Source organism: Melanaphis sacchari, unplaced genomic scaffold (assembly GCF_002803265.2).
Source record: "Melanaphis sacchari strain LSU unplaced genomic scaffold, SCAv2.0 Contig41_pilon_pilon, whole genome shotgun sequence".
Lineage (NCBI taxonomy): Eukaryota > Metazoa > Arthropoda > Insecta > Hemiptera > Aphididae > Melanaphis > Melanaphis sacchari.
This window is the reverse complement of record NW_020271269.1, coordinates 721,079-746,711: the sequence shown is the minus strand read 5'-3', so window position 1 is coordinate 746,711 and position 25,633 is coordinate 721,079. Positions and strand designations below refer to the sequence as shown.

Genomic DNA, 25,633 nt, shown 5'->3' with positions numbered 1-25,633 from the left:
GTATTTATAATGCTAATAAATATAATACATAGCTGTTAAGCTGTTACTCTGAAGTTCTAACATTTTTTTTTATTTCTAATACTTTAATCAAAATTTAACGTCAAAATGTTCACTTAGTTACGAGAAAGTTTTAAAATAAATTTGATTTAAATATTTGGGAACCATCAAAAGATTTTTATATAAAAGTAAGATTAGCTACTTTTTTTCATAACTACAGCTTTTCTTAAAAAAAGTGCATTTTATAATATTACAATAAAAATAATTTAACAGCTGTTCGAATAAATGTTTAGTTATTTCTACTTAATTTTTTTGAAGAAAATTTAAATAATATAAATTGTGAATGTATATGATTTATTGTTTTTAGATAGAGTACATTACATTTTACCACGAAGAATACATCAAATTGATATATCTAAATAATATATGATTTTAACTTTTTTTTAGGAAAATATAAAAAAGCTAGTGAAAAATATTAGGTATAATGATAAATTATTTATTTATTTTTTTTGGCAAACGATTAGTGATGAACCAGATGTACATGATTATAATATAGTTGTATAGTATATTATTAAACTATAAAGATAATATTTTCTTAACATATTATGGCTTATTCAATAAGGTTTTTAAGACTTAAATAAGAAAATATTATTTTTAGTCCGTGAATATAGTTATAATTTATACATTAAATGCTTATCTTTTTTTATTGATATATTTTAGGTTAAATTCAATATTATAAAATTGTACTCTATTATTAAATAATGCATTGTATGCAGTTTACAAGAAATTTAAATAGAATGTAAGATTAATAATTGGCATTAGGACTTAAACTGTGTATTGCGTAATATAGTTTTCTGAAACTATTTTATTTTTTTAACTTTCAATTTATTTATTTCAGAGTCAAATCATATACCTAAATTATTTATGGTTATTACATAAAAATTAAAATTTTGCATTCAATTTAAGACCTAAAAAATATTTTATAATAGATTAACACCATATAATATATAGTTCAATTTCTTGCATGTTATATCTTGTTATCCTAACACACAGTTTAATTGTTTTTTTGTATATTTTTATATTACCATTAGGGTTTTCCATTTCTTAAATCTTATTTTACAACTTATTTTTTATTACTATGAGATACTTTGTATGGTATTGGAATTGTATTCACAAAAGCTAACCTAGACTAAAAAAAAAAAAAAAATGACTATTCGGTTAATGTAAAAATTAACCTAATTCAAAAATGTTGAAGAATTTCTCTCATTTAAAAATGTATTTGAAACATGTTAAGTAAGCTAACTAATAATGTGATACTTGAAACTAAAATTGAATAAAACTGTTTGATACACATATAAATATAGTAGTTTTACTCTATACTGTGTTTTAAATAACTAATTTTATTTTAAATTTTGGATATTTATTTAAAAGTTCTGTAAATATTCTATAGATATCATAAAATTTAAACGTTAGTATAAATCAAAAATAAATTAGTTTAAAAAAAAAATATATTGGCTAATATGTTTTTTTTTTTTTTTTATAAGTGACAATATTCCTGAATGGTATCAATATATTTACATAACGTATAAAGTTAATAATATTAATGTTTGCTTTGCATTTTTTGGTTTATCTACCCTTTAAGTGCTTTCAAGAATTTAAACTTTGTCCATCAGTATAAACGAAATTTTTATCATATTGATAAAAGCATTTTAAAATAAAAATAATTGAAATAAACAATATTTATATGAGATAAGACTTATACATTTCAGAACTCATAACATATCTAAGTAACTAAATAATGATTTATACTAAACATAACATTAAAATTTATTTATGTTTGGAAATATAATGAGTATATAAGATAAATTTTTCTAAATATTTCACTATTACTCTATCATATTATATTTATATATAATTTAAATTAATAACAAAATCATACTTGTAAGTGTTAATATATGCTTGTCATCCACGTGTGTTATAAATTAAAATAAGTAATATTTAATTGTATTAGTAAAATGGTATTTAATTAAATATTTCACGTTGAACGTTACTTATGTCATTACGGTAGCTTAAAATATTTTTTCTTTCTTATTGATTTATATTTAAAATCAAGTATTTGGTAAAAATTTAGCATGTGCTTTTATTTATATTTTATTTTCAGGTATTGAGTTTATTTAAATTTTATATCGGTTTTATTGGTCATTCAAAAAAAAATTTGTATATGTCAATACTTAGAGACCGAATTTAAATGTAAACGTAATTATTTTTTGTATTTTAGGACAATGCATCCTAACTCCTAAGTAAATAAATCATTTCATGATCCCAATACTTCAAAGATGAAGCTTTATTATATATTTTTTGCCTTTTTTTGTTTTTTCTATTTTAATAGAACTTTTTAGCATTTTCAGTTCGTATTATTAATTTTTAAAATACAATTTAATACATTGTTCGTGTTCGAGCTTTTAGTATAAATTCAAATTTTTTTATGAAGAAAATATATTATTTTCATAATATTTGCTTTAATAGTTTTTAGTATTTTTCTTCAGTTTAATGATATTATTGCGTTGAAAAGGTATTTTGAGGACATATAAATTCACTTTCTAATTATTGATAAACATAAGCTTAAAATACTTAATTTTTCATCCAATCAACCACAAAGTGATATTTCATAATTTAAAACAAAAAAAAATTTAAATGATATTTAAATGCTATTATTTATTTAATATCGATTTATGAATCTTGTAAAATGTATATAACTGTATAACAGTTTGTGAAACATAGTTAAAATATTGAAAGATATATACTGAAATTGGCACAAAAGTATAATAACGTTAGTTCGACTCACGGCATCCTTGCAGGTCATTGGTGACGTCAGTAAAAAGGTCGCTGTCCAATTGTTGTTCACATACTACTGCATTTTGTCACCAAAAGGTCTTTTTTTATTTAACTATCGAAAAGCCAATATCATTTTTACCTAATGTTATTTTGTGTTTCTTTGTATTTTATGAATAAAATGAATGGAAGATGACATGATATTTTCATTTCAGTAAGTAATAAGATCCAATTTTTTTTTTTTTTTTTTTGATTTCAAAGAAAATTAACATTGCATATCGTACAGTATAATATTGATGGAGAAATAGTCAAAACTATTTATGATATCGATAGAATAAGTAAAACAATAAAGTTATTATAAAAAAACGTCATAAAAAATTATAAATAATAAGATTTTTTTTTTTGATAAGTGTATGTTATTTATGTAAGATTATTATTGTTCTAATGAAGTATATTGATAAACTTTGAAATAAGCTAATCAACTTAAATCTTTTGCTTCTCAAAATAAAATTAAACGTTTTAATATAATAATATTTATAATATATTCGTACCCGTGAGTACTTGATAATTTAATAAAGTATTTGAAGAATATAACAACAACTTTTTTTTTTTTTTTTTACACACGAGAAGAAATATATTATTTGATTTAATAATAAATAATTTTAAATAATGTTAACAAAAATAATTAATGCTAATTATTTGTTTGTAAATAGTTAACGTAGATTTTTTTCTTGTAATTTTTTGTTTCTATTTATTTAACATTATTATCCAAAAACAAAGCTCCAAATTCTAATTCACACAAAAAATCACTAGTTTAAAATCTCGAAGTATTAATACTGAGAAATATAATTTAAAAATGTCTGATAAATTGACAAAAAAAATATTTGGATATACAAAGGAGTGTTAATTACCTGCACGTTAATTATTTGCATTACAAAATTGTTGTATAAATTTATTTCTAGTTTATTTCAATTTAGTTTTATCCATCATTGTGTTTGTTTTATCGTGTTATATATATGCATATTATAAAATTTGAGATTATTATTTACTTACTACGTCTCACTTTAATGTATAATATATATTTAGGTGGTTTGCAAACCCGATCAAGTACACAGTTAATTTTTGAATTAAAATGGGTTTCAAAAAAAAAAAAAAAAATATATATAATGCGTTAAGATATTGAAACAAAAATCGAAATCATAGAAAACTTGAATTAAGAGGAAGCGGATTTTCTTTAGTTCAATTTTTATTGTAAGTAAATCTACTATTGGTAATATAAAACGTACAAAAGAAAGTATTTTATCATATACATCAAAGATGGACTTAACCAATGGTAAAAAAACTTGAAAAAAAAATAAAAAATTTAAGTTGACCAAAACCATTTTTTGTGGTTTGTACAAAAATAAATTTATGTGACCCCATACAGTACACTAGATTTTTAATTTTAGTTTTAATCATTATTTGATTATTCGCTTCTCCATGGTCATAGCTAGTGTGAATAATTTACTTTCTACTGTATACAGTACCTGATCTAACATTTTTTAACCTGATAAACAATATTAAATTGACGCCCTTTTATGTCAATAATCACTTTTTTTTTACTTATTATATAATTAGAAATTTACACTCTTTTGTGACTAGCGCGGCACGTGCCCCGAAATGCCCCTCCCTAGATCCGGTGCCGAATGTACATATTACATTATAATGCACCTATATAATATAAAATAAACATAAATGATAGAATTAAAATTTGTCAACGAGTAAATATCAAACTCAATCGATCATCACTCTTATTTTTTTATACTACTGTTAGCATAATTTTATTTACTTACTCATATATCGTAGTTTATAGCTATTAGTCATTACCATTATTAGTGAAAAAATATAAATAGTGTGTTTTTCTTTTTTTTTTTGAAAAGTATTAATTGTTTTATTTTATATTATTTAAAAATTTAGGCTTTATGGGTTTTTCCAAATAAGCATGGTATACTTATATCGAAGTTCACCAGAGCAAGTGGATAATTATACATATTATTAATTAAAAATTATATAGCCATTAATTTGTATAATAAAAAAAAAAAAATAATTACATAATAGATAATGTGTTTAGTTCTTCAAATGATTAGTTTGATAAAATAAAATAATATGATAAAAAAATTTAGTTTTATAACGTTAATAACTTTATACTAAAATTTAATTTTATGTTTTTATTTATTTTTTTTTTTATAGGTTTACTCATAACGCGTAATATATATTCAAATACACTTATTAAGAATGGGTGTTGGTCATTCAAACAGACAAGATCGCTCATGTCCTTTGGACGGTGATGGTGAGTGATTTTAACTATATGTATGCATATTCGATTAAAGTTTAAGCTAGTTACATATGTTATACAAATTGAGTATCGCGTGCAATGTTCACATTTATTGATCATATTTAACTCGAATACATTGTATAATATTCGGGTCTGTGATAATTTGTGATCATATATTATAATGATGAAATTTTAAGCAAGTACAGATTGAGTTCAAACATAAATACCTAATGCATTGTACCTCATCAAAAATTTATTGTAATAATTTTCAAAGGTATTATAACAGCTGAGGAATCGAAAACAATATATATATATATATTTATATAAAAGAGTAAAAATCCAACCATTTATTTTTGTTTTTAAGATATTTATATTGTTTAGTATTGTCGTATTTTGAATGTTACGCAACATGTTGATAAAATACGATTAGTCAAACTAGAAGCTGTATAATCAATTTAACGAATTATCTAATATTATAGACTTGGATCGAAGAGAATTATGTTTTTGTAAAATTGTATTTATACATTTAAATTTAAGAAAAAAAGCAAAATAATATCCTCACATTAAGACTATACTACTTGAAAATAATTTTATACATTTTTGGTTACTAAATAAACTAATTACTTACCTAATACTAATAATACAACTAAATATTATTTTATAATTTATAAAAAAATATCATTAATAATGGAATTTTTCATAGCTGCTATAGATTATACGTAGTATATAATATCAAGTTCATTAAAATAGAGATAATAGTATTATTTTTTTGAAATTAATGTATATCGTAATATTTAATGTTTATAATAGTTAACATAAATGTGACAAACTAAGATTTAAATTAAATTATACCATAGATTAAAATTTTCTAATTTTCGTTATGCATAATAAATTATTTAATAATATCTAACGGTTCGTAAGTAGGTACGTTCATATTATTTTAATATTCATAAATTATTTTCATCACAACATTTTTAAATCAGAAACAGCTTTTTTTTACTTCGAAGATAAATTAGAATATTTGTTTTTTGTCTGGTAGACGTAACAATAATTTATATTATTTAAAACTATATTACGAATAAAAAAATGTCATTATTATAATGGAATAGTATATGATGTTGACTGACAATAAGTGCGAAACAATATTACATGGTAAAATCGTTACTATCTATATTGTTATCAGAAATATTATTATTTACTTTGTTTCTAAACGATAAATTATTTTTTAAATTCGCGTTTATCTTTTGTAATCAATATATTATATAGTGTTTTAAAACTCACGCGTATAAGCTTATATTATTTAAAATTTTATTATAAAATGTGCATGGACATATTATACGTATATTGTCAGAATAATAAGTTAATAATATTTTATTTTTTTCACATTTAATATAGATATTCTATTTGAGTACACAAGTTATTAAATATTAACTTATTTTAAGAGCGCTACCTATTATGGCAATATTACTGAATGGCGAGGAATTTGGAAACCGTTAGTAGTAGGTTGTTATGCAATCCTAAAATATTTCATAGCAATTTTAAAATTATGGATCAGCTTATTACGTTTACAATGAAAATATATTTTTAATTCTACCATGAAATTGAAAATATTAACAACGAAAATCCCATTCATTCGTTGGCAATATTGTAATTTCTTTTTTTTGACAGTGAAATTATATTACTCAAACCAATTGACAGACAGATAATAATGTGTCAGAAATAAGATATAATTTATAACACTCACGATAAGAAATAAAATACATACATATATATAAATATTATGAAACTATACATACCTATTGACATTTGATTAGAAAAAGTAGAATTCCAATTTTATTCAAATATATTTATATCTATATGTTGAACTTATTACAAACAAGGATATTATGATATTTGAAAATAAAAATTGTAAAGTTCAATATTTGCGGGCAAGACATAATGACGTACTTACACTCTACATAATTTTGAACTATAGTTGCTTTTTTTATATTTCCAATGAAATTTAAACCAAAAAAGTTAATACGTACCAACCTAGTTTCGAAGTACAGCGTACATATTATCAATTGTCATTTCTGAAAGTAATGATAATCGTATTTAAATTGAAGTAAATTTAAACATAGGCACTTTGACAACTGTAGCGTTTTGGTAGAGTTTCATAAAAAAGTATACCGAGTCTAATGTCAAGTTAAAAAAAATGTAACTAAATAACTTTTGGTTTGGTACTTGGTAAATACGACCCATCTGTATCCCATGATATATAATTACGTCAAACTTGAAAATGGCATCTTGTCTCCAGTATTACGTTTTTTTTTTTTGTATGCCAGTGACGACGGCGTCTGTAACAAAAAACAATAAATAATATGTATCTTATTTTTTTGCTTCTTAATATTTTTTTACCAGCAGTTTAGGTCAATTTCTGCAACCATTAATTGTCCAGCCCGCTCTCATTTACTAGTTATTATCTACTTTTCGACTTTCAAAAGTATTAACTTCTAAGTCATTGATGATCGCAGGGGCTATTCTTTGACCGTTATTTATTCGATTACCGTAAATAACTAATTATAATGTCAAAACGTTTAAATTATTTCTCAAAACAATTATATAAATTTTACACAGTTTTTATTTGCGTCACATTTTTCATTTGTACAATATATTATCATCATAAAATTATAAAAACAATAAATAAATTAAATGTCGATAAGTTCGTATTACTAAACTTCAACTCATTAAAAAATTATTGTGATCTTTTACTTGTTTATTCATAGCTATAAGTATATATGATCATAATTTACATTGTACAACTGTTTTTTTTTTTTTATCTTTGTTTTCTTCTCTTTTTGTATAATATTACTGTTAACGAACGGTTTTTGTTGTTATTTTTATTATGTATTTAATTGGGCCTGGCTCGTTTAAACCTTAAGTAAAATAAAAAATAAAAATAAAATATCTTAAAATGACAAGTTCCAAAGATTGTTGTGATAATCAACCAAGAAAACCCCATTTTAAAAGGTACTAATAACATTTTTTTCACGACTTTCTAAAAACGATAAAAATAATAGTTTCGTCGTTTTTACACGTAATATTATCGCGATTATTCAGCCAAAAACGTGACATTGCTTGGGTGTATGACATTAATTGGCAACCTCTGCAGGTGCCACAGGCGTGATAGACCTTTGTTGCAAACTTTATGAATTCACGTACGGTAAGTTTTTCAGGGATGCTAAAGCAAACGATGAAAACTACAAATTGAATTTAGTATAGAACGTTATTGTGGAAAAAGTGTTGGAGTATCGTGACCTAACGCATCAACGAAGTCGTAGCCTTCGGGTGCTGGCCAAGGAAAAGGTAAATTCCTACAAAATTGAAAATTAGATAATCTTCTACTTATTAACATATAATTAATTCTTATTGAGATAATAACAATTCATTCAAGTTTTGGTTCGTAAAAAAGTGAAAAAGTAAAAAATAACATCTACAAGATAGTTTTATTTTTTTTATAAAACTATATGATTTATAATTATTATAACTTATATCATTATTTATTAAAAATTAAATCAGTATACAAACAACAAACTAGTTATAATAACTGATTATACACGCTATACCGAGTCATCATTTAGCTACTTGTTGCGGTTTTATGAAAGAAAATTTATATTTATTAGCTCTTAGCATTAGCTGTTTCGAGTTACGACAGTAACTGACCGTTTCTCGATGGAAAAACGTGGAAACACTGGGTACGATAAAATGACGCTGTGTACACCGGTTCCGAATATTTGATCGACCTGTTTGTACATGTCAATCACATGGACGTACATGTCGTCTGTGTGAACAACGCGTCGTTTAGGCTTAACTTGGTATACCTAAAGCAAGACTTGAACGAAAATAAAACGAATAACGGCTTACAGCCGAATCATGATTAACGTAATCCAAGCGCTATCAAAGATCAAACTAAAAACCGAATTTTGGAAGGTTTTTGAATTTAAAAGACCCCTGGATAAAATGATTGACGGAGATAGACTCATTCTGTGTACTGATAATTGCTAAGTTAATGGCTGACAATCTGTATCGAAGTGCAAGTAGATCAACCGCCCAGCGTTAAAATTAATTACGATAATGAAATTTAGAGCACCCAGCCAAATTTGAAAAACGCGATCTAGTATACTTGTTCTCAACCAGTTTTAAAATTGTTTAAATAATGAAAACGATCTTTTGCAAGTGGTTGAACTTCTTGGAATATTTATGCTAGTGGTTTATCTAATTTAAGGGGAACAGAGGCAGTTATCTTGAAGAGTAATCATTTTTTTTGACTTACGACACTGTTTTAGAGACAAAGTATAATTTATATTGTTTTAAGGGTGGAAACAATACGTTGCTTTGGGCAGTTTTATGTGTAGCCACGTTACTGATTTTTAATACTACATAGTAATACATAATTTTATTAAATAATAATTTTATTTCAGTACCTACTATTTTCTACATATTATATTTAATAAATTATACTAAAAATACAAATATTCTATTAGTTATTATATAATATACATGCATACATACATACATATATATATATATGTGTGTGTGTATGCATTATCTGATTTTCTCAATTCGATATAAGGATCATTATGCGAACAATAACATAATATTGTATAGAAAAGCTGTTTATTTGACCGTTTCACTTTATGTAACTTACTAAGCATTTTTTATTTGAAAAATAATTTCAATTGTCTGACTTTTTTTTATCGTTTCCTTCTCATTATCATCATTATTATTATTGTTAGCGTTGTTTTGTTTATTTAATTCGACTAATAGACTATTCACTTTTTGTTCAATCTATGGAAATACATAAAACAATTTGCTTTACCCTCAAACTGTAATATAATAATTGTTTGTCAATAATTAATGATTTTATTTACTATGATAATAAACACATAAGTAGCATAATGTATAACAGTAACATTTCACAAAATTTAACAATAATCGTATGCAATTGATATTTATTCTCAAAATAAATAAATTTGATAGATTTAATAGGACATAATATCCTTTATATTATTCGTAGTTGTCCTATTGGTAGAGATTAAATTCTAATAAATCATTATCATTAACACTATTTTACATAAGTACCACCTATTCGATGATATATTTCAAATCGTAAATCTGCTTGAACGTTTATATACCATAATTTATATTTACATCTACGAGTATATAAAATATAGGCATATAGTACATCAAGGCGGCCAACATGAATATGTTCGCGAAACACATAGATAATTACAATTGTACCAAGAGCCAAAATATTTTATATTATTTATAAATATATTTTATATAGTTTTAATTTTAATTATTGTATCAAAATTAAATATTCGGTGACGATTTCCACAGTAGATAGTTTTTTTAATGTCTTTAATTTAAGTTCAAGCAATGGTTATTAGTAGCAAATAGTAAGACTCTCTGTATATCGTATAATACTTCAAACGGAACGATGACTGTAAAACAAAAATTATAATCTTTTAAACTCATTAAAATTATATTTCCTCGCTGAAAATACTTTATCTCGGACACCATTGTCATTTATACCCGTTTCTTTATTTTACAGAATCGATTAAACAAATTTCAATGATTTTGTTTACCATCTGGTCGTTAAAACGAAAATAGATTAAAACTGACAAACCCCATTAAATTGATCAGTTGACCCTTTAATGCTCCATAAGTTGCTTAGGCTACATTAAATAATCAAATAAAATGTATCCAATCCTGAAATGATTATGGTTTCATAAAAAAAAAAAAAATAAATAAATAAATTATCTACCCAAAGCTTTGAAATAGGAAAATACTAAACTTATAATCGATGTATTCTAGTTTTAAAAATTTGATAATAAGGTGGAAAAAGTGACTCCACGCGTGTTTTTAAGGTAACTAAAAAAAAAAAAAAAAAACTAGAAAAATTGGGATGTTGTAGTAGGTAATAATATAACGAGTATTGTTTTTTACTGTGTATTATTGAAATATATTTATACCATATATTATGTATTAAATTTAAATTAAATAATAAATAGTTCTAAATAATTTATGAAAAACGATTAGTTAGATATTCAGCCTATATCTCTAAAATTATTGTATTATACTATGTTTATATTGGCACTATTTAAACATTTTTTTCCATTAATCAATTATTTTTAATTTAATAAATCATATAAGTCTTTGATAATAATAATAAATTTATTGCATATAATATAATTAGTCATTATTAACTTATAAGTCTGATCCAATTGCATGAATAATTTTGTGGTTTAAATAGCTTAAAATCGATCAAAACATTTTAAAAATGAATAATTATGCATAACAAATTATAATGCACAGAATTACAAAAAACTTAAGTTCCTAAAGAATAATTGTTGATTTTCAAACTTTTTTATAACAGAGTATAACATTTTTATAATAATTTATGAAAAAAAAAAAATAAAACTGAAAAAGTTTACGATTTCCAATGCAAAGGAAAAAACTAATAAATATGTTGAAAATGTTAATACTCACACATTTTTTATGAACACTTTAATAGTGACCTATCTAACAAAAAATATTTATTTTTTTTGTTTTTACAATTTTTGTGTTGCATTTATTTTATACCTGTTATCCGATATTTTAAAACCATAATTTTCCCCGGGTTATTTTAGTTGTCTCTTAAGTAAAATATTATTATTATTATTGTTATTTCATATACATTTATTATACATTGCATTGATAATAAAGATTTAATGGTTAAGTTTATAGTGCTAAAAGTTTCCAACATTATTATTCATGGTAGTCGTTTGACAGATTTCAGTTAAAAAAAAAAAATTTTAAATAAAAATACCACAATTTTTAATGTATTGAGGTGTATAAAAAAAAAAAAAATAATTATACATAAAAGTTCTCAGTTATCTTTGGTATCAACTTTGATTTGCACGATAGTATACAACTGATGACTACAACTATTTTACTACGTATTTAAGTTTAATTATGGATAAAATATTATTTATAGACGTCATCTTAAACATGCATTTTTTTTATTAAAAAGTTGTAAAAATTATTATTGGTTGTAATATTAAATTATTTTCTTCATCCGTCATGATAAGTCGAAGATTTTATTAAGACCTTAACATATTATATTAATTATCGCAAAATCTTATGATTTTGATGTTACATAAATTGCAACTTTCAAATTTTAATATATTATAAATTAAACATAAATGAAAATATACTATTTAAAAAAAAAAAAAAGATTTACTTTCATTTTGACTTTAAGTAAACTAATACTAATTAATATTATCAATTAATTGTCTTCTTATCAAAAAAAAAAAAAAGTTATTAGTTGTATATTAAATTTTAATTAAATAAGCACAAATAATTTATATAAATGAATGCATTAGATTTGTGATTTCTTTAAAACCCGAATTAATGAGTTAAAAACGTATTCGTAGTAATTATATTTTACTAATGATTAGGTGTCAAAATTCTGCGGTTATAGAATAGATAGTTAAGCTATGTTCATAGGTATAAGAAGGTAAAATAACTGTCAAATGGATTTGAAAAATGAAATTTTAAGTGTTAACAAATTACAGCAGTTAGATGTTATACCAAATTTTATAACTGAAATAAAATAAAGATAAAAATACACTTTAATGGTATTCTATATAATACAATTTTAAAACGCCATAGGTAATATAATATTTCTGTTTAATTTTATAAATATTATTATTTTATTCAAAGTTCTTATATTAGTTTGATAAATGCATAGTAATTTTATTTACATTGAATAATGATTGGTATTTATTTATTTAAACATTGATCCAAGAAACTATTTGAATATTAGGAATATAGAACCTAATAATCAAAATAATTTGAGTTTTATTCAAACTTTAGAAATAAAATGTATAATTTAAATAAATATTCTAAACCCAATATAATTTAATACATACATCATACTTGTTTGAATAGTAATATTATTATTTTTTCTAAAAGGTATAATACGAATGAAAAGTATTATTATACTAAGAATATGTATGTAAATGAATTTTTTAATGAAAATTGCCAGACTTTAAGTAAAAGGTAGTTGAAAATTCTTATGTATATATATTTTTTAAATTTGTAACAATTTTCTTCATAAGTTGATCTTTTAGTATCTTAAAAATATCGAAAATAAACGCATTAAGACGTAATCATGATGACTTTTCTTTTTTTTTTTTTTTTATAACAAAATTATAAATAACAATTTAAGTTATGAAATTTTAATTAGAAAATTAAAATTTTATTCTTTTATAACTTAGACACAGCTTGATATTAAATTTCACAGTATTAACTTTTGGGGTAACACGTAGCAAAATATTATTCAAGCAAGAAAATAGATTATGTTATACTGCAAAATAATTGAATGTCAAAGGAAGTGAAAGCAGTGAAGATTACAAGATATGGACTTCATTAATAGGTTTCAAAATGTGCATCACTTAATGTCGGCAAATAAATTAAATTTAGTAAACTAAATGATTTCAAAGGATGTAATTCTTTTTTATTTTCCGTAATTCAGGTAATTCAACGACTTAATTTGATTTGACCATGATTTATGTGATTTTCCCTATAGTTAATTTGATTTAACGCTAAATTGCTTAAAGAGAATGACGGAGAAGAGATAGCATTATCAAAAAATACAACAACTCTGTTTTTCACAATGCAGTGACAACTAATTGATTACATTTTCAATTGTGTGTTACTTACTGTTGACCTAGGTTATTGTTTCTGCGTGTGTTTTATTGTTTTAATTTAACTTCCTTTGTTTATCCTTAATTTAACCCTATTAAATTCAAGCAATAATTAACTTTCATAGAATATAGCTATTTATTATTGAAATTCAAATATTACATAGAAGTGTATAATTGACATTTTCATTAAAACTATATAAAATAATATATGATTAACTGCGATAAACGATAAATTGGATTACCTATTTAAATAATTTTCTTATTGTTATTATTTTACAAAACGATGTTATGCAACTAAAATTTTAAAAGTTTTAAATCATTGAGTTTAAAATTAAAAAAAATATCTTAAAATTTTTCAAAATAAACATTTATATCATACTTGTAAGCAATACCTTGTACTTAACATTAAATATTAAATTCGAAATTTGACTTTGATTAAGTAAATAATTATTAATCACTAATAGATATTTATAAATAAAAATGTATTAGCAAAAATACATATACATTATATTTGTTTAACCTTCAAATTCCATAAAATATTCTACATTATTTTATTTTTATTCACAAACACTATTATATATTTTATAAAATATAATATTGTTAGATTACTATACTGAAAAATACACTAATGTGTTTACTGAATCATTGTATTACATTTAAATATATAACCTAAATACAACAAATTATTTAAAATTGTAATTAATGCCTTCCATAAGATACTATATATTTTAAATTTAGATCTCGAACTTCAAAATGATTCTATAGAAAAATAAAACAAGCATTAACGTTAAATACCTTTTAGATTTTAATAATATTATATTCTACAGTTTCTTCAGAAGTATAACAAGTAAACTTCTAAATGAACTGCGCTTCACTAGTTTTTATAATCAAAATGGTAAACAATGTGTAAATAAGTTTAGAATATATTTTTTTATCGTCCATATTTATAATTTTTTCCATTTATACACTATTAACTTAAAAATTAAAATTGTTTCTTACCTCTTATATAAAACCATTATATTCATTTATATGAAACAAAAATTGTAAATTGTTATCAAAAACTTAGATTATTTATATTCGAGTAAAACTAAGTAATATATAGATAGAATATAAAACTTAAATAATAACCTTTACAAAGCAAGAAAACAGTTAAACAAAAATTAAAATATTTAAAATATCAAATATTAACCCTAATATAGAATGTATAACATCAAAAGGAATTTACTCGTTATAGAAACTTTCAAACAGTTTTTTTTTTTCATTGGAAAAGCTATTTTAGTTATTTATCTAGTTTACTTTAGGGTGTAAATGATAGAAATAAATAATAACCACTTAAAAATTACTTTCATCAACAATACGGGAGTCATTCAATATAGATAGTAAGTATTTTTTGAACCTCCACGAACTTGACGTCTCATAATATCAAAAATAAAACACAAATAATTTCTGTACCTACATTCATTATCATTTTAATTACGAAAAAATAATATTCAATAATTAAAACTTATATTATATCTTTGAATATTCTAATAAATATTTTATTAGATGTATTAAATATAATACATTATATTGTATCTATATTGCGTTATTTATTGAACGTTACAACATTTGCATCTATTTCGCGAAATGGAATCGTGATTTTTCCATTTAGCGTAGTTTACCTGGTATATAGTTGTTCATAAAAATGTGTATGGAATGATAAATCATAAAATCATCAAATTTGAACTAGTTATAGGATAAATGTAAAATTTCAAATGGTATTAAATACACTATTTCATAACCAATGATTGAAGTTTTTTTATCAACATAAGTGATATTATACAATTGAAAAAAAAACGTGAACCGTAATTTAGTCGTTTAAATAATTTATTAGTAAAGATTTTAATAAAATATGACAAATAGATATAGTAAATTTTCAGTCAGTCCTAGAAGAAAAATTAAAATGGATTCTAAACTAACAGTATCGCAGTACTAAATGTTTATTTTTATGTCCTCTCGGGTTTAAACGCGCATTCGAAGTAGCTAATAATTTATTATTAATCTTTCTTACGTTTGGCGTACAAAAAAATACTGCGGAACGATAACACTAGAGAATTTTTTAATTCTATTACCGTTGTAGTGAAAGAAATTTGGACAGACTGCGTTATTGTTTACAATTCGTTTCGAAAATATTCATGATATTATGTTATTAAAAATAAAAATATTTATCACAAATTAAAACTTAACCGTCAACTCATTTAATAGATGTGGAGTAGGTATAGAAAGTAACATAGAATTTTTTTTTTTTTATTTAAATATTTTAAAAGTAGTTATGTGAAAAAGCTTAAATTTATTATGAGAGGTACAATCCAGTAAAATATTAAACTTAAGGGTACAGAATGAAAAAAAGGTTGAGAGCCGCTGGTATAGTGAAGCCAAAATACCCGCCTATTAAGCTGGATATTGTATTGTAATCCCAGTCTCAAAGGTGGAGAGAGGTCCTAAACATCTAGGTAACATTATTTCCATAGTGATCAACCAAAAAATTAACCTTAACCGTTTTAGAACTGGATGTGAAATTAAAAAGAGTTTGTATGGTTCAGAAAATATACAATCAACCACATCAAGTTGTATTGACATTAAACATTAAACAAGTGAATAAAATAAAATAGATGCAATTAAGAAAATTATGTTTTTGTTAATAGAAGGTCAACAATTTTTCAGCTGATATTACAAAGGCAAAATGTTAAACTAAAAAACTTGTTTATTTTAAAGGTAATTTAAAATGTAATTATGGTTACCATAATTCATAAAATTGTATAAATAAATAATAATTTGTTTTAAATTTAAAAAACCTATTTTCAAAATATTTTCTTAAAAATAACAATTTAATTTAATTTGAAGATTTTTTTTTTATAATATGGAATAAAGCTAAAGTTTTTTAGTTTGTTAATAGACGTCCAATTGACGAAAAAAGTTCCTTTGATGACGGTTTAGGTATCCATTTCACGAAATATAATCCATATTGTGTAATTACGCGAATTGGAGAAACTGGAGTTCCGTTTTGTGAAATAGATGCAAACGTTGTCTATTTCCTGAAACGTACAATATCGCGATATGAATGCGACATATATTAATTAAATTTAAATTTGTATTTGAATTTGTATATACATATTTGATTATTGTATAATAACTCTATACCTATTTTAACTTTACATTTTATTAAAACGAGATGTTTCAAGTGGAATAGTAAATAACTACTCTAGATGGTTATTCACGTAAAATGAGTATTGAATATATCGCGTTATTAATATAATCACTAAAACAGATGTGTTTAATTTAAATGTAATAATATATCTGTCATAGGGCCTATGCAAAAGATGATTTTGAGTAGAAAATAGAGATATAACTTAGCTTTATGGTAAACATATTTACCAAATCAATATTGAAATATATGTAAGTAGTTTTCTTTTTCTTTTAATTTTTTTTTTTTTTTTTGAAAAGTACTGGAAATAATTTAATTAGTACCTCTCTAAATACAAAGTTAATCAAATATGATATTATTAGTAAGTCACTATTAGTCACCTACCTTCAAAATTTAAAATTGAATTATAATTTATAATTAAATACTCTTATTTAAAAGAAAAAAAAATATCATTGCTTGATTATTATCTCTACACTCTACAGTTTATACTTTACAATTTACATTTACGGATTCATTATTGAAAATGTTTGAAGAACTAAAAATACTCCAAATCTAAATTGAAAAATAAAGTAATCCTCCTCCGTATAAAATAATAAGACACATCAAAGAAATCTAATGTTTTTTTTTTTTTTTTTTTTTTTATCGAAGTATAAAATAAATGCCAGCTAAAACGGTAAAAAAGGATAAAAAGAAATGTCAGGTTTAGACAATTCCTCATTGTTTAAACCATGGTAACCATAAAATAGTAATAATAATAATAATAATAATAATAATAATAACAATATTTTGAATTATAAAAAAAAAGTTAAAAATGTATCAACACTAAACAAATAAAAAAAAAATCGTCTTCAATCACTCACCTTGTCATAAACTGCTACTTTTATATTATTTTTAAGTTGAGAAAAACTATATACTATTATACTATTACACATAAAATTTATTTAAAACAACGATTATGATTAGAAAAATTGATTAATTATAGTGTTCAAATAGGTTGAATTATAAAAATAAATACATAGTATTATAATTTATATTACGTATCTCTTGAATTTCCACTGCATAATTTATTTATTTAAACATATTTAACAATGCGTTATGTGGAAATTCGCTTAATATGGGATTGGGTAGCTACAGCTATAATGAATAATTCGAATGATCGCATTAATCTAAATTAATACTTATTTTTATTAAATTGAAATTAAATGTTTTAATAGTCTTATTAAAGGTCATTTTATTTAAATAATGAAATAAAATATTTTAAATTCAAATAATTATTTAACCTAAATGTCCCTAGATATTTCTGTAATCTTAGATGTTCAGATTTGCTTAATACTTTTTCCACAAAAAATTAAATTATTGTAAACACTGTTGGGATGATGCTTATTCATGGTGAACAATTTATTATGAAAAAAATATTTCCCAAAGATAGACAAGGAACCTCATCGTAAAATATGATAATAAATTTAATTCGTAGAGACACGAAGGTCCATCAAACCGATGTCATTGGATTATCAAAGCATTTTTAGTGGCTTATTAGCTGTAATTATAATTTTGTTTGTTCAAAACCACTACGTGTTTTTTTTTTTTTTTTTGTAACTATGAAATAAAATTATATATTGTTACAATATTTACGATATTGTGGGTTCTTGAGTTTATTGTATATATACGAGTATAATAATATTATTCGTATTGAATACTTGGATATTATATAACATAATTTAGCAATTTAATATTTGTTATCAATATAATAAAGCTGAAATATTTTTATTTCAAACCAAAAAAAATTAATCCATTTCAAGCCTTTTTTAAATTTAATTTTAGTTTTATAGCTAAACTGTTCTTATATAAAACAAAACTACTATAGTAAAACAGGTGAATAAAAATCAAATAGGTATTTGCAATAAACCAATTATAGAATTTATAATTGAAATAAAAAATTATATATAAAGGGTGTCTCGGAAAAACACCGGATTTAAAACGGCTATAGATGAAATGTATGTAAACATAACAAAAAAAAAAAAAAAACATATTACACTCTTCAAAATAGGTTGAGGTTTAAACATGAAAAATAATATCGGATATATTTCCCCCTCTACTATCCATACACGCGATCACTCAATCCGTAAAATTATTCATCACTCGATCACATATTATTGCTCCATCAATTTCGTAAAGAAAAATTTTCTTTAAGATCCAACAAATTATGTGGTTTGTTCTGGCAAACTCGTGACTCAGTGTATTCCCATAGGAATAATCACACGGTTTCAGATCACAAGATTGAGAGGGTAGGTTTGGTTGCCATGCACTTGTCGGGGCAATATGTGATCGAGTGATGAAAAATTTCACGAACCGAGTAATCGCGTGTAAGGCTAGTAAGAGTGGGATATATGCCCGATATTATTTTTCATGTTTAAACCACGACCTCTTCTGAAGAGAATGATATGTTTTTTTTTATAGCAGTTTTGAATCCTGCGTTCTTTTTGAGACACTCTAAATATATGCAGGAGATAATATTTTATTTTGTTGTGTTGTATTATATGTCACTAGTGCATGATGATATAATAAATGTCTTAGCCAAATAAAGAAACAAAATATACACAATTAAATTCAAATTAAATTGAAAAATTTTTAAATTAAATTCAATCAGTTTTGTTTCCTTACGATACTTGAAGCAATTAAGTATTTTATAAATTCCTTAAGTACAATTATTGAGTACATATGACTTTTTTTTTTATATTGTACCTACTTTTTTCACCATAAAAGTAATGTAAAACAAACGTTACAATATTATAGAAACATAAAAATATAAAGAATTTTCACCATGAAAATTACTGACAAAGTATAAATTCTATAAATTAAGTTATCTTCCTCGTTTGCATACAAAGCATAATAAAAACATATTATAAATAAAATAATTATAATGAATAATAATGGTCACATAATTGTAATAACACAAAAATAAGAGAAATTAAAATAAAAAGTAAGATATTCAAAAATTATTATAAACGGGTATTTGTTATGAGTATGACGTGGCCGGACTGACACAAGGGACACAAGCCTTATATGTAAGTCCGGTATTAATAAATATTGAATGTACTTGTTCTTGCGCTATTACCTTCCTCCTGTTCTTCGGAGGGTTCTCGAGATCGTGTTTCGAGAATATGATCAAATACACCGTATGTAAATTAAATAGTAAAATATTTCGTACTGACAATAAGTATATAGGGCATGCACCTTACCTGGTTCGCCGCGGTGTATACCTGTAGTACGATCCTCAGAGAAAGATATAAGATAATACAAGTTGCGATATGACTTAAGGAAAACTTAAATTTAAATAAGAAAAACAACACTGATTTTATCTTAGAAAAAGAAAGAAGTCCAGCTGTCGCCCGCAGTCTTGAGTTGTAGGGTGTGTGATGGGTCTTGGGAAGAGCTCCTGCTCGTTTGTATGATGCGCCTGCACTGCAATTTTGTCGGTGCTCATGCACTCGATAGTTTGGCTGGTGCTCATGCACTCGATGGTTTGGCTAGTGCTCATGCACTGACTAGAGAAGACGACGTGATCAAGACAGCCAGGGTCCCCGATGACAGAGAGCCTCATTGGACCATCCCTTGTCTTTGGCGGCACACGAAAATAGGTCAAACGCTTTGTGCCATATGGTCACAATAGCGTTTGGGTTCCCACGTGGCCAAACAATGTAGATCGTTTCTCTCGTCAGTGATCAATAGGGATTATAGGTTTTTATTGAAGGCTATCTGCGTGCGACAACTTGACCGTTACTTTATTTAACGAAATGATAAAATATACAATAAATTATGATGTGTGAGCATATCATTACATAATAATAAATTCAAATTAAACAGTTTTTTACCAACTAAATAAAGTATTTTGTCATTAAACGACCTAAATATAATATTCTATAGAAAAGTAAAAACTTTGAATTATATCTGTTCTGAGTACCTATTCATTTTTAATTAACTATGCTATATCGTAAAATATACGGTGAAACTTAAACAACTAAAAATAAAACTATACAGATCATTTTTAGCGTTAAAAACATAGTTTAGAATCAAACACAAACTGTATTCCAGCATGCTGTAATTCTATTAGAATATTATTATATTATTATATAATTTGTTATGATTATTATTTTTCAGAACATTTTTATTTACTAATTGAAGAATAGTTAATTTATTATAATTTATAAACAAAATTACTTAAATAAACAATACATATACTAATATAGTATTATGTTTAAGGTTTGGTAGAAAATATGTCATATATTTATATATATATATATATATATAATATGATTAAATACTTGTTATTAAATTTTAGATAAAATTATTTTAATTACCTATCTAATATAAACTACCATTAATTTTAACTAGTAATAAGTAATAATAAGCCCGATATAAATGATTGATGCATAATATTATCAACACGCCCAAAAAAATTAAAATTAAATCAAACAAACTATTATTCATTTTTTTATTATTCATTTTAATCCATATTAAATTTTGTCCGTTTTTGTTTAAGAGCAGGTAGCTGATATTAAGTGGAAAAATTAAAAAAGTAACAACTCGGATCTTATTTGAAAATCTATGATGATGTGTCAGTTGTTTAATTTCTTTAGTAATTAAAAAACTAACAACTTTATGAAATAAAGATGTCATAAAATATGAAAAAAATAAAATTGTAATTTTGATTTTCATAAAAAAATAAATAAGAAAATATTGTGGAAACAATTTTGATTTAAGTAAAATGAATACAATTATTCTATGTAGCACATACTTTTGAATTTAATATGTTTATAATCTACATACTATAAGTTGAAAAAATATTAATTCCGTATCATAAATATAATTTAATACATTAAATTAATTAAATTATAGACAAATAAAAACATGAAATGTAATATTAATAACGTATTTTATTCTGTGAGCTTGAAACAAGCCAATTATCTATAACATACATTTCTCTTTACGTTTTTATCAAGTATACATATTATATTCATGCGAAATTGAAATCAGTATCATACCATTATGTGCTGTGTAAACAATGCTTTTATTTTTGCATACCTTACAATACACAGAATAATAAATTTAAGTTCCATCCATTATTATTTTAATTCTAATTATTTCAAAACCTAAAGAGCACAACGCATTCATTTTATATCTTTACTTCTTTAGTTACAATTATTTACATATTTTATGTTGAAAAATTACATAGTTGTATTATCGTATTAAGTTTAACATTTAAAGCTATACATTTTATGCAAAAATTAAACTTAATGGAATGCCAATACTGAATACATGGTATATACTATACAATCACTGTAATTAAAATATTTGAAAACTATAATAGTTTGGTCAATTTTCTTGTATCAATTAACTCATAAAATGAATATAAGTAAATTAGATGTGGCTTTTATGTTTTTATAAAAACATTATTTGTTCCAAAGATAATTTATATAATTCTTAATATTAAGTATAACAAATATTCGTAAATTCGTTATGTTAAATGTTTAATGTTGATATAAATGTTAGGATAGTAATAAAATAGTGACAAAAAAAATAATGAAAAACTATATATTAGAATTCAATTAAATTAAAATTTTATTAATTATAATTATCATTGTTTACTGCGATATTTTTTTAAGTGTGTCACCCCGAAATTTATTCATCGTAAACACGGAAACAATCAGTTGCTTGTATATATATTTTTATCAAATATTAAATATCCTTTAAAATAATATGTAAATTAATTGTAATGGACATTTAAATATTCAATTAATATAAACCGGCTATAAATTAAATACATAAATATTGTTGAATTTTATTTTAAAAAATTACTACCCTAAGCAAATTAAATGTTTAATTAATAATCAAAATATTATAATAATTAATACTATGATTATTCAAAGTCATATTAAAAATATATATATATAGCTTCTAACATATAATATTTTATTAATGCAAAATTAACAACATATTTTATATTATGTTGAAATAAAAAAAATTAATATATTGTCTTAAAAAGTGTTTTTAAAAGCGATGGCAGGTATTATTAATAATAATAATAATAATAATAATAATAATAAAAAAAAAAACATTATGACTACTTGATTAAATACAGTTTATTTTGATGTATGTTTAAATTAATATGTTTTTTCAAAAAATAATTTTCTGTGAACAATTACAATATATTTTTTTGATTTACATGAAAATATTATAAAATTTAAACATCATTATAAATAATATGGTTATTCATAGGCTGGGATTTGAAGACAGTATACATATATGCTGGAATCAACACGTACCTATTATTATGAAAGCCATATTGTAGATAGAGTGAACTTTGGGAAATACAATTATAAACTTCTGTTTAGATAAACATTTTGATATTTTAATATGCTGGCAGGAGAATAATATGATCCAAGTTAAATTATTAAATAACTCAAATACCTTTGTTATTGTGTATAAAAGGTTATTTGAGTGTTATTCATGACGTGTACCACATAAGTAAATAATTATAATGTTACGATTATTATCTATAGCGGGAAATTGTCTGTATTTTGTCATAATAAGCTATTACGTAAATCGGAATAGTGAAAAAAATGCAATTTTTACATTCGATTCGCTTCTCGGCGATCAGCCAAAATAATGAATAAAATATGTGAACAGCTAATAATTAAAATGAAAAACGAGTGGTAAGAATTTCGTTTTATTTGAAATTGGTTTACTTTATCCGTACTTAAACGATAAAAATAATATACTTTTATTCTACCATTCTCCTACTCATCAATTTATAATAATATATTTAATGATATTTTACGTCTAATTCGATTTAATTCTCCAATGTTGATACCGGATGTAATTATAATAGAAAATTTAAAATTATTATTATTACCATCATTATAAAAAGAAATAAAAAACTAGGAAGCTTTATGAGAATAATTTCCCGTTTGATAAAATATAATATTAAATGTTTGTACCTACTATGACTGTTTAGTGTAATATCACAAAACCTGAATTTTATAAAACGAAAAACTAATGCAACACACAAACAATAATATGCTGTTCAACATATCGATACTCTATATCATTTCTTCTGCAGCACAATCTACGCCAAAGGTTGACATTAAACATTCAAGATACTTCAACAATTGAAATAAATCGATATACAGTATTAAACAATCTGTCAGTATGATTTTCTATCCTCTTTTTTTTTTTTACACTCACTCGATTTTTAATTTTATCGTCATGTAATTTTCTTCTTCTTTTTTCTATACTACTTTGCATCATGAGATATTGTCAAGCACTTGCGGAAACTCAAAAATCCATATTACGTAGAAGTAGTAGTAGTAGGTAGAGCTGGGTCGAGTGGTTTAAAATAATTTTATTTTCACAAAGCATACGCGTAATTAGGTTAATGCAGTTTTGGTTTTAACGTGTACACGATATTATTGCCTTATTATATTATTATTATGTATCTACACGCGGTACTATAGTGTATTTTGACGTACATTAAATGTTACACAGTTTTTGTTATTTCCTAGTTTAATGTAGGAATAAACAATTTTCGTTCAACCATCAAAAATGAAACTAATTTTATAAGTTTCCATGTTATGTAACAACCAACAACTACGTATATTATGGTTTTAATTTATTTGTATTTTTTTACTTTTGTTCAAGAAGATTATGTCTCATAACACAATGAATGTTTTCAAATAATTTTAAATAATATGTTCTATTACTTAAAATTTGACATTAAGTACTTAATCTTTTGTAAAATATTTTAACAACATTTCCAACACGTTTATGTTAAAAAAAATTTCTTTAGTTAAAAATTATTTTTGGATTGCTCTATACATATTATCAAGAAAAAAACATACGATTTTTCTTTAGTACCTATACTTATTACTTCATTTTGAAATATGTGCAATTGTTTTGTTTCTATTGATAAATTTGATAATAATTGATGAGTAAAATGTATTTATTTTTATATTTTATAGCTTTTTCTTTTAATTTTTGTTAATTCATAAAAGTATATTCGATCTGTCATTATAAATTGATAAAAAAAACTAATAACCATGCTTATTTTATCAAAATGTAATATCAGAAATACATGCATTTTTGTTCATCATAAATTACATAACAATATGGAATTATTTTTATATAAAATAAAAAGTGAACATTAATAACATATTTTATTTAATACATTCATACAGCATAACAGTGGTTTAATATAATACACATAAAAAAAATATATATTTATAATTAAGTTTAAAATAATTTATATCTTAATTGCATTGTTTAATATTTTTTTTTATTTTTTTTTTTTTTAACACCAATAAATACTATTTACACATTAAAAGTATTGTATTTCATAATATATAAAATGATTAGAAATCCAATTTGGTTTTAGTTTTTAAAAATTTAACAAAATAATATATTTTATTCACAAAATGTATAAATATATTATAAAAATAATATTTTCTTACACAAATAACCATATATTTCAAAGAATTTACATATAGTAACTGTCTACTGTTGATAACTCATACATTG

The 25,633-nt window shown here is 23.2% G+C and overlaps 1 protein-coding gene across 2 annotated transcripts in view; it reads left to right on the top strand.

The window, feature by feature from the left end:
* The window catches only part of LOC112597447 (serine/threonine-protein kinase 32A), an 84,848-nt gene that overhangs the window by 9,732 nt on the left and 49,483 nt on the right, over positions 1-25,633 (top strand). For both annotated transcript variants that reach the window (XM_025343497.1, XM_025343496.1), the window contains exon 2: positions 5,059-5,158. In XM_025343497.1, coding sequence (XP_025199282.1) covers positions 5,104-5,158 — 55 coding nt within the window. In that variant the 5' untranslated portion in view covers positions 5,059-5,103. The remainder of the gene's footprint in view (positions 1-5,058; positions 5,159-25,633) is intronic.